The 12504-nt window shown below is 39.7% G+C and overlaps 1 protein-coding gene across 1 annotated transcript; it reads left to right on the top strand.

The window, feature by feature from the left end:
• Window positions 1-445: 445 nt before the first annotated feature.
• Window positions 446-12250, top strand: LOC119885703 (myosin heavy chain, fast skeletal muscle-like). The gene is made up of 41 exons (XM_038695898.1): window positions 446-466; window positions 742-796; window positions 1084-1299; window positions 1571-1714; window positions 1808-1964; window positions 2048-2075; window positions 2163-2274; window positions 2362-2454; window positions 2560-2623; window positions 2731-2829; window positions 2945-3048; window positions 3646-3784; window positions 3919-4037; window positions 4294-4443; window positions 4561-4731; window positions 4820-5126; window positions 5265-5335; window positions 5478-5565; window positions 5649-5766; window positions 5844-5967; window positions 6073-6209; window positions 6357-6612; window positions 6705-6947; window positions 7027-7203; window positions 7283-7428; window positions 7718-7808; window positions 7936-8325; window positions 8438-8564; window positions 8673-8791; window positions 8906-9102; window positions 9180-9363; window positions 9442-9607; window positions 9980-10104; window positions 10188-10496; window positions 10590-10793; window positions 10874-10999; window positions 11161-11331; window positions 11419-11523; window positions 11663-11758; window positions 11846-11977; window positions 12106-12250. Exons 3-41 carry the CDS (start codon window positions 1096-1098, stop codon window positions 12124-12126), a joined length of 5814 nt encoding a protein of 1937 aa, XP_038551826.1. The 5' UTR covers window positions 446-466; window positions 742-796; window positions 1084-1095; the 3' UTR covers window positions 12127-12250.
• Window positions 12251-12504: the final 254 nt, after the last annotated feature.

Here is a 12504-nt window from a genome sequence, read left to right as displayed (position 1 = left end):
TTTGGACTCCCTCTAACTACTGACTGCTGATCCAACGTCATGTCTTCTTCACCTTATTTGTATACACACGTCCAAAACCAACTTCACATCTGCATGCTACCATTAGCATGTATTACACTTAGTAAGTACACTAAGTAAAACAACATTTTTAAAAAGTGTCGATATGTTGCTTCTTTTTCATAATTTATGGCAAAACTTATTACAAAAAGCCATGGTAAAAGGAAACACAACTGCCTATTTGTTGGCCAATAGTCACAGGAATATGAATATTTCTGTGTCTGACAATGATTTGACATAGAAGTCATGCCATAAATTGTGTAATGTGACAGCTAAGAACTACTCCTTCACAAGCATTCAATTGTGCAAGGCGACATGACCAAATACAGCAATACACATGCGATAGGCTCCCATCACTCTGTATAAAAAGACACAGCAAACCTCCCCCACGGACAGGCACCCTGCAAAGGTAAGTTTCTTAGTGGCTCAGATGGATTTAAAGTAATTAAACTTCTCCAATACAGGATAGTATACTGTCATGTATGTATGTCATGTATTGTCTCAAGTCAATATTGTGTTTAAAATACAGAAGCTAAACTTTTAGATGTCTACAAACTGTTTAAAAGTCTTATCAATGTAATTACATCATTTTCCTCACCTGATTTAAAAGTTAAATTTGATAGAGTAAACTCTCAGAAGTTCTGTAGCATTATCCTAACCTTGCACCTTTGCTCCTTTTTTCAGAAGTCTGCATTGAAATCTGTCAGAAACAAACCCTGCTTACCTGGTGTCCTCTGAGGTAAATTAGGCTTCACATTTGTCTTGAAAATTAACTCAAGATGAGATATGGTTTAAACCAGCACGTATGTACTATACATGTGATTATGAACATCACAATCTTGTTGGTACTTTGCTCAGTTATGGTATGCCAGTAAGCTACCTGTATTTAACCACTCTTTATAATAGAGCAATTATTTGATTACAGTAAAACTAGACAGGTGATAGGTGTAGATAGGTGCCCAAGTCACTACTTTCACCTACTTTCTTGGCATTTAAAAGACTATTGTCTTGTTTCCTCTTGTGCAGTAAACAGTCACCATGAGTGGAGATGCGGAAATGGAGTGTTTTGGCCCGGCGGCCCTGTACCTCCGGAAGCCAGAGAAAGAGAGACTTGAAGCTCAAAACACTCCCTTTGATGCTAAGACAGCGTTCTTTGTGGCTGAACCCAAAGAGATGTACCTCAAGGGGAAACTTGTTAAGAAAGAGGGTGGCAAAGCCACCGTGGAGACTCTCTGTGGGAAGGTGAGAATGAAGGCACTAGAAATAAAAGTTTTACAGTGCTTAACCTTTTCCATATAGACTCTGGACTGATGTGACATATGTTAACTCTTTGACAAGGGGATTGAAAATCTAAAATTTATGTTACAAAATCTTGAAAAACCACTTGGTCCAAAACTGGTTCACAAAGACACACATGAATTGTTTGTGATTAGCAACTAAGATTTTGAAATCAGACAATACATGACTTCTTAACAGTTACTAAACTTATTGCTGTGCCTCTTCTCTTTGATAGACCCTCACTGTAAAAGAAGATGAAATCTTCCCCATGAACCCTCCAAAGTTCGATAAGATTGAGGACATGGCCATGATGACCCACCTCAGCGAGCCTTCTGTGCTGTATAACCTCAAAGAGCGCTATGCAGCATGGATGATCTACGTGAGTTTTGTGGAGAAGAGAGATAGCTTTGATAACATATACATGTTTTTATTGAAATGTTTTGTCTTTCTTTCATATTTCCCACTGTTACAGACCTACTCAGGGCTGTTCTGTGTCACTGTGAACCCCTACAAGTGGCTCCCAGTGTATGACTCCATTGTTGTCACAGGATACAGAGGCAAAAAGAGGATTGAGGCTCCACCCCACATCTTCTCTATCTCAGACAACGCCTACCAGTTCATGCTCCAAGGTATCAATCAGTTTGTAAGCTACTGTGTGTCAAATACAGGACCTTCACCTGAGAAATCGACTCCTAACTTTGTTGTCTTGCAGATAGAGAAAACCAGTCAATCCTGATTACGTAAGTGACAATTCTTTATATTATAAGTATTGGCAAGTAATAGTAATATATTTGTAATAATGTTTATGAACACACTCTTCAACCCAGTGGAGAATCTGGTGCAGGAAAGACTGTCAACACCAAACGTGTCATCCAGTACTTTGCGACAATCGCAGTGTCTGGAGTAAAGAAATCAGAACAGGTTGCTGGAAAGATGCAAGTAAGAGAAGCTGAACAACATTAATATGAAATCTAAAAGAAAAAGAAGTGAGTACTGTCACACTGACAAAATTAATGTTATTTCAAGGGCTCACTGGAAGATCAAATCATTGCAGCAAACCCTCTGTTGGAAGCTTATGGTAATGCCAAGACTGTAAGGAATGACAATTCTTCACGTTTTGTAAGTGATTTTTGGGATTTCTCTTTGACTTGAAATTGTTTTCTATTTAGTGATGACAATAATTCACCATGACATTAATTGAAATGTTCTTCTGTTTTTGCATAGGGAAAATTTATCAGAATCCACTTTGGGTCAACTGGAAAGCTGGCTTCAGCTGATATTGAAACATGTAAGATTTTTTTGTGGAACTCATCAAGCATTGTCTGTTTAATTACACTGTCAACTCTTTCAACTGTGCTTCACAAGAGATATTTTTACCAACATAAATATATACAGATCTGCTGGAGAAGTCTCGAGTGACGTTTCAGCTGTCTGCAGAGAGGAGCTACCACATCTTCTATCAGCTCATGACAGGCCACAAACCGGAGCTGATAGGTGTGCGATTAGTGAAATATAGTGTCAGTTATTCTACAGCAAGTGAGCAATAATGGCTTATCACATGTATATATATTCTGTTATATTTATTTATGTTTTTTTCCACTTTCTTCAGAGGCTCTCCTGATTACCAAAAATCCATACGACTATCCAATGATCAGTCAGGGTGAAATCACTGTCAAGAGTATCGATGACACTGAAGAATTTGTTGCTACTGATGTAAGCACAAGTTCTCTTTGATAATTGCATTTACAGCTATTAAAAACCAATGCTCACTTTTATTATTTCCATTTTTATTACATACACTAAGTTACCCATGTATTATAGTATTGCAATAAATCCTACACCTTTATGAAGCTTATTTTAGTTCAATTCAACTCTATGGTAATTTTTGAAGGAGTAATCTATTGTAGTATTGTACTGGATTGTATTATAGATGAAGGCGTGTTTCTAATGTCCTCATCCATTCAAATTAAGGGAGTAAAAATACCTACCTCAATATTTATCTTAGAACAAGTAAGAGTGTCTTTCCAGTGAAACTCCAGCTGTGTTTTACAGGGGATTAGATGTGTTTCTATGTTAGTCTACATAAAGCTTTGCAGGTCATCAGTACTCACATACTAAAATTAATTATTAAATGTAGTAGCAACTAGTGTAAAGAGACAAAAGAACAAATACTATTGATTATATTGTGCTACTTTTTGCCTTAAAGCAAAGTAATATTTATTACATGTGTGTGATAAACGCCAAACATTTAGGGGACACAGGGCAATGGAATAATGTATGTTTGTATTTTAAAGTGACTTTTGTTCACAGACTGCCATCGACATCCTGGGCTTCACTGCAGAAGAGAAGGCATGCATTTACAAGCTGACTGGAGCTGTGATGCATCATGGAAACATGAAGTTCAAGCAGAAGCAGCGTGAAGAGCAGGCTGAGCCGGATGGCACTGAGGGTATGAAAGCCACACACCATTAGTCTTAACATAGTTATTTTTTTGCCATTTGAAAGAGAACTTCTGATTTAGAAGTAAATGTATAAGTTAACCTAGAATTGGTTTGAAGATGACTATCTGTGTACTTCTTTTAGTGGCAGACAAAGTCGCTTACCTCATGGGTCTGAACTCTGCTGATTTGCTAAAAGCACTGTGCTACCCCAGAGTGAAGGTTGGGAATGAATTCGTGACCAAAGGTCAAACTGTCCCTCAGGTATTGGGTGTCAACAAGAACTTACACAAATAAACAAATTAATGCAAACAACAGAATGTCTTCCATTTTTACATTTAAAGACAAGTTTACATATAGATCATACTTTTGACTTCTGACTTAAGGCTCACAATGCAACCATGGTTCTAATAAAGGTTTCATCATAGATTTTAACCTGTTTAACCCCTTAAGTGTTTAATCTCTTTGTTAATTTTTACAACATCCTTATCAATATTGTTTTACTAATTTTTAAAATCAGGTCAACAATTCCGTCATGGCTCTCTGCAAGTCTGTCTATGAGAAAATGTTCCTGTGGATGGTCGTCAGAATCAATGAGATGCTGGACACAAAGCAGCCCAGAAGCTTTTTCATTGGTGTCCTGGATATTGCTGGGTTTGAAATTTTTGATGTACGTATCAAAATCATTCTTGGCTGATACCAAATGCAGCTGTCTTTAAAGCTGAGTGTACAAATCATTTAAATTTTAGTCCAACTTACTTATGGCCTTTGAAATCATTGTTTTTAGTACAACAGCTTGGAGCAGCTGTGCATCAACTTCACCAATGAAAAACTACAACAGTTTTTCAACCACCACATGTTCGTCCTGGAGCAAGAAGAGTACAAGAAAGAAGGAATTGAATGGGAGTTCATTGACTTTGGCATGGACTTGGCTGCCTGCATTGAGCTGATTGAGAAGGTGAGTGACATGATAAAAATTCAGAAAACGCAAAAAAAATCTGATGACTTGAAAACTTTTCTTCTAAATAATCATTTCATCCTGCCAGCCAATGGGCATTTTCTCCATCCTTGAAGAGGAGTGCATGTTCCCCAAGGCTACAGACGTCACCTTCAAGAACAAACTCTATGACCAGCATCTTGGTAAAAGTGCCCCCTTCCAGAAACCCAAACCTGCCAAAGGCAAAGCTGAGGCCCATTTCGCCCTGGTGCACTATGCTGGCACTGTTGATTACAATGTCACAGGCTGGCTGGATAAGAACAAAGACCCCCTGAATGACTCAGTGGTTCAGCTCTACCAGAAGTCTGCAGTCAAACTGTTGGCTCACCTCTATGCATCACATGCCTCAACAGAAGGTAGGGATTCTATTTTAAATAACTGAATGTTGGAGTTTTCATTACATTTTAAAATATAGTGAGTGATTTGTGACTTGAGTATAAGAATGCAGTTTAAATGCAAGCTAATAATTAAAATGTTTAATCTTTATGGTATAGCTGAGGGTGGTGGGAAAAAAGGCGGCAAGAAGAAGGGTGGGTCTTTTCAGACCGTATCTGCTCTGTTCAGGGTAAGCATCACAAAGAACTGCCTCACTACAACAATACCACATGTACACCACTACTTTCCCAAATGATTCTACAGTTAACATCCAGGGAAACAGGCCACGTCATTTTTTATTAAGTAACAATTTGAATTTTTCCATATTTCAGGAGAATCTAGGCAAGCTGATGACCAACTTAAGGAGCACTCACCCTCATTTTGTACGTTGTTTGATTCCAAATGAATCAAAGACTCCTGGTAAGCCTAATGTCAGCATTAATGTAAGCAATTAAAGACTACTGTAAATATGCAACATAAGACCGAACTTGCATGTCTTTAAGGTCTCATGGAGAACTTCCTGGTCATCCACCAGCTGAGGTGTAATGGTGTGCTGGAAGGTATCAGAATCTGCAGAAAGGGCTTTCCCAGCAGAATCCTCTACGGTGACTTCAAGCAGAGGTAATTATTAAGAATAACCATATCTTTGACAGTATTATGATCAAATTTTCACAGTCGATTAATTTCCCCCGATTCAGATACAAAGTATTGAATGCCAGTGTCATTCCGGAGGGACAATTCATCGACAACAAAAAGGCCTCAGAGAAACTCTTGGGCTCTATAAATGTTGACCAAACTCAGTACAAATTTGGACACACAAAGGTAATCCGTTTGTCTGCTATGGGTGATTATTGTATTTACTTTTACTGCTAACCCTGATACTGTAAGTAAGCATAACAATTCATCTCAAGTAACCCTTTGTTGTAGGTGTTCTTCAAAGCTGGTTTGCTGGGAACTCTGGAAGAGATGAGAGATGATAAACTTGCTATCCTGGTCACAATGACTCAGGCTCTCTGCAGAGGTTTCCTCATGAGGAGAGAATTTGTCAAGATGATGGAGCGCAGGTATTGTAGATATTTAGCTTCATACATCAAAGGGTAACTGTAATATTTGTATAAACCAAGTTTTTACTTTGAAAACTCAAACTTATCAATATAGCTTTAAGAATCTGAGTGAACCTGTTTATTTACTTTGATACCTGTTTTCCCCAGGGAGGCAATATATTCTATTCAGTACAACATTCGCTCATTCATGAATGTTAAAACCTGGCCATGGATGAAGCTGTACTTCAAGATTAAGCCTCTTCTGAAGAGTGCAGAGACTGAAAAAGAGATGGCCCAAATGAAAGAGGACTTTGCAAAGACCAAAGAGGAGCTAGCAAAGGCTCTGGCCAAGAAGAAAGAACTGGAGGAGAAGATGGTTTCTCTGCTGCAGGAGAAGAATGACTTGCAGCTACAAATTCAGTCTGTATGTTAAATAGAACTAGTAATCTGCTACTTTAATGATCCTGGTTTTGACAAGTTACTAATTATTTTAATTGTATGTCATTGCAAATGTAGGAAGTTGAAAACCTCAGTGATGCAGAGGAAAGGTGTGAGGGGCTCATTAAAGCAAAAATCCAGCTTGAGGCCAAACTCAAAGAGACGGCTGAGAGACTGGAGGATGAGGAAGAGGTCAATGGTGAGCTGACCGCAAAGAAGAGGAAGCTGGAGGACGAGTGCTCTGAGTTGAAGAAAGACATTGATGACTTGGAGCTAACCCTGGCCAAAGTGGAAAAGGAGAAACATGCCACTGAGAACAAGGTTGGTATTTCTTCCATAAGGCCTTAAAGTCTGCTCTTGCAGAATATTAAAAGTTATTCTCACAATATTGCACATACAGGTTAAAAACCTGGTTGAGGAAATGACATCTCAAGATGAGACCATTGTCAAGTTGACTAAAGAGAAGAAAGCCCTCCAAGAGGCCCATCAGCAGACCCTTGATGATCTGCAGGCAGAGGAAGACAAAGTCAACACTCTGACGAAAGCCAAGACCAAGCTGGAGCAGCAAGTGGACGATGTGAGTAATAATAACAAACAGTTATTTTAGTCCCCATGAAAATAAAAATTAATGGAAAAAAAAACCTTGGTTAAAACAGCTTGAAGGTTCCCTGGAGCAAGAAAAGAAGCTCCGAATGGATCTTGAGAGAGCGAAACGAAAGCTTGAAGGGGATCTTAAACTGGCCCACGAATCCATAATGGATCTGGAGAATGACAAGCAGCAGTCTGATGAGAAAATAAAGAAGTGAGTGAACTTTAGCTCATCAATTTAAACACAACAAGTATTCATGTCTGATCTATTTGTAGTTGTTCAGCATGTAGTAGCCAGAATAAAATATTCCTCTAGCCTAGTACAGCATACTATATTGAAAAAGCTGTGTATAAACCCACAGTGAAAACAGGATAGGAAATAAATTTGATCCTTTCAATGGTTTAGAGGCTAACAAAAGCTGAGTATAAGTAAAACTCATACTTATTTGCTTACTAAGCATTTATGCAATTTGTACTGTTTTTGAATTCCTGTCCCCACACAGGAAGGACTTTGAAACAAGCCAGCTTCTTAGCAAGATAGAGGATGAGCAATCACTTTCAGCTCAACTTCAGAAAAAGATTAAAGAACTTCAGGTTGGTACAGTATCTTAATAGTTTTTAACAGTGACTACACTCCACTGACATTGGATGACCCAGATCGATTTGTAGACAGAAACATATTAGAATGTGGCTTTGTTTATGTGTTTCTTTTTAAATGTAGGCACGTATTGAGGAACTGGAGGAAGAGATTGAGGCTGAGCGTGCTGCTCGGGCCAAGGTGGAGAAGCAGAGGTCTGATCTCTCCAGGGAACTTGAGGAGATCAGCGAGAGGCTCGAAGAAGCTGGTGGAGCAACATCTGTTCAGATTGAGATGAACAAGAAGCGCGAGGCTGAGTTTCAGAAGCTGCGTCGGGATCTGGAAGAGTCCACCCTGCAGCACGAGGCCACCGCTGCAGCTCTCCGCAAGAAGCAGGCTGACAGCGTGGCAGAGCTGGGAGAACAGATTGATAACCTCCAGAGAGTCAAACAGAAACTGGAGAAAGAGAAAAGTGAATACAAGATGGAAATCGATGACCTCTCAAGCAATATGGAGGGTATTTCCAAGTCGAAGGTAAAGTAAAATGTTTATTTTGCAACGGACAAAACAAACTTACTCTGCTACACTTTATTTTTCTGAATTAGACTACACTGCATTACTTTAATAAAACTTTGTCTAATTTCAGACCAATCTGGAGAAAATGTGTCGTACTCTTGAGGATCAACTGAGTGAGTTGAAGACCAAAAATGAAGAACATGTGCGACAACTGAATGATATTGGGGTACACAGGGCAAGACTGCAAACAGAGAATGGTGAGAAGAATTTACATGTTTGTTTATTTACTAAAACATACAAAAAGAAATTCCAATGCAAGTCCCATATTGCATTTAGATGACTTCTAACTCCCTGTCTCTCTGTAGGTGAAATCAGTCGCCAGCTGGAGGAGAAAGAAGCACTGATCTCTCAGCTGACAAGGAGTAAGCAGGCTTATACCCAGCAAATTGAGGAGATCAAGAGACACACTGAAGAGGAACTTAAAGTATGTGCACATTAAAAACACTATCACAGAACTGCAGTGATACACTTCCCAGTTAAAATGCCCAGTTCAAAGCTTCAAGTTAGTTAATAAAAAATGTCTCTGCTTCTTTGTAAGGCCAAGAACGCCCTGGCTCATGCTGTTCAATCAGCTCGTCATGACTGTGACCTGCTCAGAGAGCAGTATGAGGAGGAGCAGGAGGCCAAGTCTGAGCTGCAGCGGGCCCTGTCCAAGGCCAACAGCGAGGTGGCTCAGTGGAGAGCCAAATACGAGACTGATGCCATTCAGCGCACTGAGGAGCTGGAGGAAGCCAAGTAATGAACAGTTCTGAAATCCCATTGTTTCCGCGTGCATTGAATCTGTAAAACGCCTTATCTGTATGTCTTAACAGGAAAAAGCTTGCCCAGCGTCTTCAGGATGCAGAGGAATCCATCGAGGCTGTGAATGCAAAATGTGCCTCTCTGGAAAAGACAAAACACAGATTAGTGAGTGAAGTGGAGGACATGATGATCGACGTGGAGAGAGCTAATGCTCTTGCTGCTAACCTCGATAAAAAGCAAAGGAACTTTGACAAGGTTTGATTTTAATTGACAACTTGTTTGCTTAAAAGAAGAGAGTAGAAGTGAGCATTACTGAAACACATGGGTTTTCAGGTTCTTGCAGAGTGGAAGCAGAAGCATGAGGAATGCCAGGCAGAGCTGGAGGCATCACAAAAAGAAGCTCGTTCTCTCAGCACTGAGATGTTCAAGCTGAAAAATTCATATGAAGAAGCTCTGGACCAGCTGGAGACCCTGAAGAGGGAGAACAAGAACCTGCAACGTATGCAAAGCAGAATACTCAGATAAAAAACTTACTAAACTCACTAACAAACATAATTGGCAGTGATCTAACTTTGGAGAGTTTAAAATATTTTATAACTGAATTTTCTTTTTGCACTCTGTATATCAACCTTTTACAAAGCTGTGCCATAAGCTTTGTAGAAAAGGACTTGGAAAAGGTTTGGAAGAATGTGCCCCCCATTGGTCCAAGGGGTTAATGTGCATTATCTATGATTTGAAACTAACATCAAATAATACAGTACATTCGTTTTTTATTGAACATAAAACAACAAATGAACAAATGTACAAGAGATAAAATGGCTAATTCCGCTCACACCACATTAAATAATCGCCTATACCATGTTTCTTACAGAGGAGATCTCAGATCTAACTGAACAAATTGGAGAGAACGGAAAAAGCATTCATGAACTGGAGAAAGGGAAAAAGACTCTGGAGGCAGAGAAGTCCGAACTCCAGACTTCCCTTGAAGAGGCAGAGGTACTGTCCTATAAAATATCTTTTATTAAACACCATTTTAAACTATGCTTGAGCTACACAATAAATATTTATTTTTTGTCAAGGCTACCCTGGAGCATGAGGAATCCAAGATCCTCCGTGTTCAGCTAGAGCTCACCCAAGTCAAGAGTGAAATTGACAGAAAGATTGCAGAGAAGGACGAGGAAATTGAGCAGATCAAGAGGAACAGCCAGAGAGTGATTGAGTCCATGCAGACCACTTTGGATGCTGAGATCAGGAGCAGGAACGATGCCCTGAGAATCAAGAAGAAGATGGAGGGAGACCTCAATGAGATGGAGGTTCAGCTGAGCCACGCCAACCGCCAGGCAGCTGAAGCCCAGAAACAGCTGAGGAACGTGCAGGGACAGCTTAAGGTACAGCCACTGAAGGATTTGTGGAAGAGCATCTTGCTTCCAAACGTAGCCAAAAGTGTTTGCTGATACATCTGTCAATGTTTAACATTTCAGGATGCCCAGCTGCATCTTGATGATGCTATTAGAGGACAGGATGAAATGAGGGAGCAGGTTGCCATGGTGGAGCGCAGGAACAACCTGATGCTAGCTGAGATCGAGGAGCTGAGAGTCGCACTGGAGCAGACGGAGAGAGGCCGCAAAGTGGCTGAACAGGAGCTGGTTGATGCCAGCGAGCGTGTGGGGCTGCTGCACTCTCAGGTAAATAAAGATTCAAACAATGTCATGTCAAACACCTGACTGAAAATCATAGTATGTAATCCAGACTTTCATTTGTTTAGAATACCAGCCTCATCAACACCAAGAAGAAGTTGGAAGCTGACCTCATTCAGATCCAAGGTGAAGTGGAAGATTCTGTCCAGGAAGCTAGAAATGCTGAAGAAAAGGCCAAGAAGGCCATCACTGATGTGAGTCACTATGTAATAATGTACAATATACAGTGCACAGCATTTCTGAGCTTAATATTGTGTGTTAGGCCATTTCTCCACCGCATCTAGTCCTCTAAAAGTTGAAACATTAGACTGTAGTACGCTTATATCCTAAAATGTAAAATTCAACAACACTTCAGGCTGCCATGATGGCAGAAGAGCTGAAGAAGGAGCAGGACACAAGTTCTCATTTGGAGAGGATGAAGAAGAACCTGGAGGTGACAGTGAAGGACCTGCAGCATCGCCTTGATGAAGCTGAGAATCTGGCCATGAAGGGCGGCAAGAAGCAGCTCCAGAAACTGGAGGCTAGGGTAAGTGTCATGAGGATCAACCCATTCATCCTTTCTGTATGCCAGGGAAACTTTTTGTTTTTATAATCACTGCATTCTTCTTCTAAGGTTCGAGAATTGGAGGCTGAATTTGATGCTGAACAGAGGCGAGCTGCTGATGCTGTCAAGGGAGTGCGAAAATATGAAAGACGAGTAAAGGAGCTCACCTATCAGGTATGTTTCTATTTGCAATGCTAATACTTACAAATACCAATGGTCATATTAATATACAGTATAGTAATGAAAATAGTAGGCTTAAGCTACTATTAAGTTTATATAACTATGCTCATTCATCATTCCTAATTTACCACAGACTGAGGAGGACAAGAAGAATATTGCCCGACTTCAGGATCTGGTGGACAAGCTGCAGCTGAAAGTGAAATCCTACAAGAGGCAGTCTGAGGAGGCTGTGAGTACACCTACAGATCACAACAACACACATTCTGAAAATGTCACTCAGTCCACAGGTTTTTAATAAATCACACTCATCACACAGGAGGAGCAGGCCAACACTCACCTGTCCAGGTACAGGAAGGTACAGCATGAGATGGAGGAAGCTCAGGAGCGAGCTGACATTGCCGAGTCTCAGGTCAACAAGCTGAGGGCAAAGAGTCGGGAAATTGTCAAGGTAAAAAAATAACTTTCTGAGATAATCAAGTTTGGGGAAATGCTCATTTCACATTTTCAACTTTAAAATTTGTTTAAAATTTAGAGTACTGGCTAAATCTTTACCATGCCATTATTCTGTCATTTCAGACCAAGGATGCAGAAGAGTGAGGAAGAAATTAAGGTTTTACAGTAACAAGAAGTCATACAATATGAGTATCGTGTTACTTGTTCACTTTAGCATGTTAAGCATGCTGTGATATCAAAAGTCAATAAAAGTAGATAGTTTGTGGCATCTTTTTTGTATTTCCTTTAATTTTTGAATGGCTGGTGTGATGATTCAATATAGGTTCTCAGGGTCTCTGGGTAACAACTATGATTATGACACATTATTTAATTTAGACTAGTTAGATAAACAAATAACTTATAACTTCAACTATATAAGTAATATATTCAAATATTTGACTGAGCACTGAGTTCATTCAAGTTCATTGATTTACTGCACATTAATCTTACAAGACTCAAGGTTTGTTAAATCAAAAGAAAATA

The sequence above is a fragment of the Micropterus salmoides genome, unplaced genomic scaffold (genome assembly GCF_014851395.1).
Source record: "Micropterus salmoides isolate LMB-PRFRI ecotype aquatic unplaced genomic scaffold, ASM1485139v1 Ms_hic_scaffold_4, whole genome shotgun sequence".
NCBI classification, from domain to species: domain Eukaryota; kingdom Metazoa; phylum Chordata; class Actinopteri; order Centrarchiformes; family Centrarchidae; genus Micropterus; species Micropterus salmoides.
Note: the sequence above shows the minus strand (reverse complement) of the source record. Positions and strands in the feature narration are given on the sequence as shown.

Bases quoted from the DNA above. Each gene is read 5' to 3' on its own strand.
- LOC119885703 (XM_038695898.1), top strand. From the start codon at position 1,096: ATGAGTGGAGATGCGGAAATGGAGTGTTTTGGCCCGGCGGCCCTGTAC. The intron at 1,965-2,047 runs GTATCAATCAGT...GTTGTCTTGCAG, and splicing joins CTACCAGTTCATGCTCCAAG to ATAGAGAAAACCAGTCAATC. The intron at 5,767-5,843 runs GTAATTATTAAG...CCCCCGATTCAG, and splicing joins TACGGTGACTTCAAGCAGAG to ATACAAAGTATTGAATGCCA.